This window comes from Engraulis encrasicolus, chromosome 12 (assembly GCF_034702125.1).
Source record: "Engraulis encrasicolus isolate BLACKSEA-1 chromosome 12, IST_EnEncr_1.0, whole genome shotgun sequence".
NCBI classification, from domain to species: domain Eukaryota; kingdom Metazoa; phylum Chordata; class Actinopteri; order Clupeiformes; family Engraulidae; genus Engraulis; species Engraulis encrasicolus.
The window spans coordinates 37426275-37431274 of record NC_085868.1 but is presented as its reverse complement, the minus strand read 5'-3'; the positions used below and the strand labels follow the sequence as shown (position 1 = coordinate 37431274).

Sequence of the window (5000 nt, the reverse complement as noted above, 5' to 3'; positions counted from 1 at the left end):
ACAATGCACGTCATGACAACAACATTCACAGGAGGCATGAAAGAACAGAAAAGAAAAAGGAAAGAAAAAAAAAACCCAATATGCTCCCCGACATCCTTTGGTGTATGCCTGTGAGTGCTGCCTCCTGTGTTGTTGTGTGTGTGTGTGTGTGTGTGTGTGTGTGTGTGTGTGTGTGTGTGTGTGTGTGTGTGTGTGTGTGTGTGTGTGTGTGTGTGTGTGTGTGTGTGTGTGTGTGTGTGTGTGTGCGTGCGCTGTCTTCTGCCCCGTGATGTGTGTCTGTGCGTCTGTGTGTCTGTGTGTGGTGTCTCCACTGTCTCGCACCATGGATGACAGCCTGCCGTCTAACATTGCCACACTCTCCCACCTCTCCCTACCTCTTTCTCTCTGTCTGTCTCTCTCTCTCTCTCTCTCTCTCTCTCTCTCTCTCTCTCTCTCTCTCTCTCTCTCTCTCTCTCTCTCTCTCTCTCTCTCTCTCTCTCTCCCGTTAAGCTCCGTATTCTCGGGAATGAACATAAGGAGTTATTTGGGCTAGTATTGGTGGCAGAGTCGTTCGGAGGGAGGGAGGGACAGAGGGAGCGAGGAGGGGTGGAGAGAGGAAGGGAGGGTGGAGAGAGGGAGGGAGAAGAAGGGAAGGAAGGATGGGAAGCAGGTTGAGGATGGGGGATGGGGAGGAGGGAAGGTGATGGTGTTGCTGGGAGGGCGGAGGCGGAGGTGTGTGTGTGTGTGTGTGTGTGGGGGGGGGGGGGGGTGCTGATGGAGATAAGGGGCCGGACCATCCGGAGAAGAAATGATCCGACACTGATGGCTTTACGACCCTGCCCAATCCATAGCACGGGCCACAATAAGGAGCTATTCCGCCTGCCATAAAAGGCGGGCCTGCGTGAAATCCAGGCCAGCGAGTGTTAGTGCGAGTGCGAGTCAGCCAAGCGCCACGCGCCACCAGCCCCTGCCACCAGCCAGCCGCCACCTTGCTTCATTGGGGAGGGGGGCTCCAGTCTATCCACACAAGTCATCTATCACTAGCCTAAGCATCCATCTCTGAAGACCTGCCCAAGCAGGTAATTCGGCACGGCGCTGGAGAGACGCATCACGCTCTGCTCTCTGCTCTCTGCTCTGCTTTCTGCTTTGCTCTCAGTCAAACAGGTTGCTCATGAGGAGGGGAGGAGAGAGAGAGAGAGAAGGGGGGTACAGCTTGAGAAGAGAAGGGGAGAGAGAGACAGAGAGAGAGATAAATAGAGAAAGAGACAGACAGAGAAGCAGCTATAGAGAGATAGTAACAGCTTGGCAGAGAGAGAGAGAGAACGAGAGAGAGAGAGAGAGAGAGAGAGAGAGAGAGAGAGAGAGAGAGAGAGAGAGAGAGAGAGATAGGGAAAGAGACAGACAGAGAAGCATCCTAAGAGCTTGGCAGAGAGAGATAGAATGAGAGAGAGAGAGAGAGAATGAAAGAGAGAGAGAATGAAAGAGAGAGAGAGCGAGAGAGAGAGAGAGAGAGATACAGTTCAAGAGATACAGTACAGAGGTAGTAGTGGAGTGGAGGGGAAAATAAGAAAACTATAAACAACACTTAAGCAAATGAATGAAGTTGCCAGAATCGCGTACATGAGTGCATAGAGTACAGTACGTAGCCCCGATGCCGAGGCAAGTCGAGCGGAGGCACTGGTTAGCACGCCTGCGGTGAGTACAGTGAAGGCATCCTGTAAATAATATCGAAGTAGGTCAGGGGAATTAGGAACAGGTGGACCAAAAGCAGGTGACTGCAGCTGATGAAGTGAGGAGGGGGGGGGGTGGGGTAGTGTGTGTGAGTGTGGGGTGGGGGCTGGGAAGGGGGTGTGTGTGTGTGTGTGGGGGGGGGCGGGGGGTGTATGAGGGCAACTCTCACCTTCCCAAATCCCAAACAGGAAAATTACCATAAATATGTGCTGAAGAATGACCTGATTAAGCGGAATGAAAATGGATGGTGTTGGTCGGGATTTGCACGTTTATCTACCTCCTTCCTTCGGTAAAATCCTCACGTAAAAAAGTGTCTAGTGTGTGTAGTGTGTAGTGTTTAGTGCGTGTGTGTGTGTGTGTGTGTGTGTGTGTGTGTGTGTGTGTGTGTGTGTGTGCGTGTGTGTGTGTGTGTGTGTGTGCGTGTGTGTGTGTGTGTGTGTGTGTGTGTGTGTGTGTGTGCGTGTGTGTGTGTGTGTGTGTGTGTGTGTGTGTGTGTGTGTGTGTGAGTGTCTGCTCTCCAAATGCACCCAGTGGCATGGAGTGTGGGAGAGACTAGCCCCGCTGACATTTAGTCATCCCCCCCCCATCCATTTTCATTTTTATCTAAAGGTACTTCAATTACAGCAGAGGCGTTCGTCTCCACATAAGCTCCTCTGCTTTTCCCAGCTCCTCATTTTGGCACACAGCCAGTGGCAAGTTTTGCCAGTCAAAAAGGGGTTGAGTGGTAATTCCAAATCACCATTTTTCTCAGGGTTTTGTGTGTTGTTGTGTGTCTGCTGCAGATTTGCTTGTGACTCTGTGGCAGCAGCTGAAGGGAGGTTTTTGTTGAACGTTGTATTTTCTTCTTGGGGATGTTTTTGACCCGGTGGGTTGATCTCTTCTGTTGAACTCTTGAGCTTTCTTTTTTGTTAGATTGTGTTGACAACCTGAATAGCCAGTTGTCGATCGCAGCGGAGCAGAGGTGTCAATCCAGTGCCTCAACAAACACAAAACCCTGCCGTGTTATACTGCTTCTTCCCTGTGCACTTAACACATTAGAGTTCACTAATTCCTCAACCCTACCTGGGGATTTTGTGTGTGTGTGTGTGTGTGCTTTTTCGAGAACAGCTGGGCCAGAAATTGGTTGTGTGAAATTGGATGGAGCAGGTTTAGTCTGCGGAGGTTGTAAGCGACTAAAGGGCTTTTTGGGAGCTTGAAGATGCTTCACATTTTAATGCCAAATGTGTCCAAGCTCTGAAAAAACGAAGTCCGGTTAGCTGCTTTGGTTACTGTGACTCGAATGGCTTGCCGTCTTCACAGTTCGTGGAGCATGAAGCTGAAAGGTGACTCAATGTCCAACCTTTTCTCCTCTCCTTCTACACATACTGTATACAGTGTATGAAACATTTCCCCCCAAAAGGATATCATTTTGATGTCGTCTTCTTTGAGGGGGGACTAACTTGCTAAATTGACATTTGCATCTCTGTTATGGTGTTATGAAGCTGGAAAGTAACCATAGTGTCTCCACCTCTCCCTTCTCACTCTCTCTGCTATGATGTTATGGAGTTAGTGATTTGTTTTCTGATCTTTGTCTCAAGCTGGAATTTACATTAATATTTATTAATTAATTTATTTATTAATATTTTATGAGAATGTTCATTTTATGTGAACATAGCAGTGACAGTGGACAGACCACTTGCATTACTTGCATCTTTTAGCACGTCTACTGTTCAGGTGGGAACATTGGAAATAAACTGGTTGTCCCTTCTCCTCCTGTCCGTATGGCTATGTTGCAAGGATGCCTGTTTCAGAAAGGGAGAGTGATTGGTTAGATGATTGAGTGAGGGCTGAACCAAAAAATCGAGTCTTCCTGGTAGAATTTCCACAGTAGCTCCCATATCTCTTATTATTTCATAACACATTATGGCATTATGAAACTGAGATGTGGCCTGCCTTAAACTCTTTTCGTGTCTTAACCCTTTTCCTCGTCTTCTTGTGATCTATTGTGACATAATAATAGTGAACTAATGTCACCATGAACTAATGTCACCATGAACTAATGTCACCTGCCCTTCTTTTCTGTTGTCTCTCTCAGACTTGTCTGGAGCTGGAGCGTTACCTTCAGACGGAGCCCAAGCGCCTGTCGGAGCTCTTCGATGAGGAGATCGACTCTCTGCTGACCCCCTCCTTCACCAAGGACGACAGCGAGGAGGAGCTGAGCGACCCCTTGCTCCCGGGCCTGGCCGAGCCCCCCAGCCCCCCTCCGCCCCTCCTCAGCCCGCCCAGGGAGCCCCGCGACCACCACCCCTCGCCCCCGGCCTCTGGGACCCAGAGCCCTGATCCCCGCGTCGGAACCGCCGGCCACCACGGCCACCACGGCCACCACGGCCACCACGGTCACGCTCACGGATCCGGCGTGAACCCGGCCCAGCTGAGCGCCGTCACCTCCCTGACGCCGCCCTCCTCCCCGGAGCTGGGCCGGCACCTGGTGAAGCCGGCGGCCGCCAGCGCCCAGACCCTCAGCGCCTCGGCCGACGGCACGCTCACGCTCAAGCTGGTGGCCCGCAAGGTGGGCCTCAGCGCCGCCAAGCTGGTGGCCGCCCACGCCCTCCCTTTGCCCGCCCGGCTGAGCGCCAGTGCCGACGACAGCGCCGGGGAAGGGGGCGCCGGCTCCGGCGGCGTTGGTGGTGCCGGGGGCGGCGACGTGCCGGAGAACAAGAAGAGGGTGCACCGCTGCCAGTTCAACGGCTGCAGGAAGGTGTACACCAAGAGCTCCCACTTGAAGGCGCACCAAAGGACGCACACAGGTAAGCAATCGGGCCATGGATGGGTGTTTTTGATACTGCAGACATACAAACTGGGTTCAAAGGTGTATTTTGCGGTCAGATGTCAGTTGGTGGTTACATGCTGCAGTGAATATGCTTCTTCGATAGTCCACTAAAAACAGACAAACATCCACACAAAATCCATATAATAGTGGCAATGGCTTCACTAACCCACACTCTGATGCTTGCCAAAGGAGACACACAGGTAAGAATGGGAGATGGATGCAAGACATGTCATGTTGAAGACACACACTTGCACACACATTTGCATATCTAGTGTTTTTTTTTTATTTAACATTTAAGAGAGTAGGACCAACCAATCGGACTCTTTTAGGGCTTTCAGGCCGACCAGAACGGAGCCGGTGTCGGTGCTCGCACCAGTTACGTTCGGCACTAAAGTGTTTGTCTGCGAACCGCCAGTGTTCATACCGGGCTCTGAACTTTTCCCGCACGTGACTGTGTTACCCTGATGAACCTGCTGACGGC

At 51.5% G+C, this 5000-nt stretch overlaps 1 protein-coding gene across 1 annotated transcript in view; it reads left to right on the top strand.

Annotated features, from left to right (window-relative positions):
• The window catches only part of klf7a (Kruppel like factor 7a), a 69374-nt gene that overhangs the window by 42353 nt on the left and 22021 nt on the right, over positions 1-5000 (top strand). The window contains exon 2 of the mRNA XM_063212124.1: positions 3785-4496. Within this exon, the coding sequence (XP_063068194.1) occupies positions 3785-4496 (712 nt within the window). The remainder of the gene's footprint in view (positions 1-3784; positions 4497-5000) is intronic.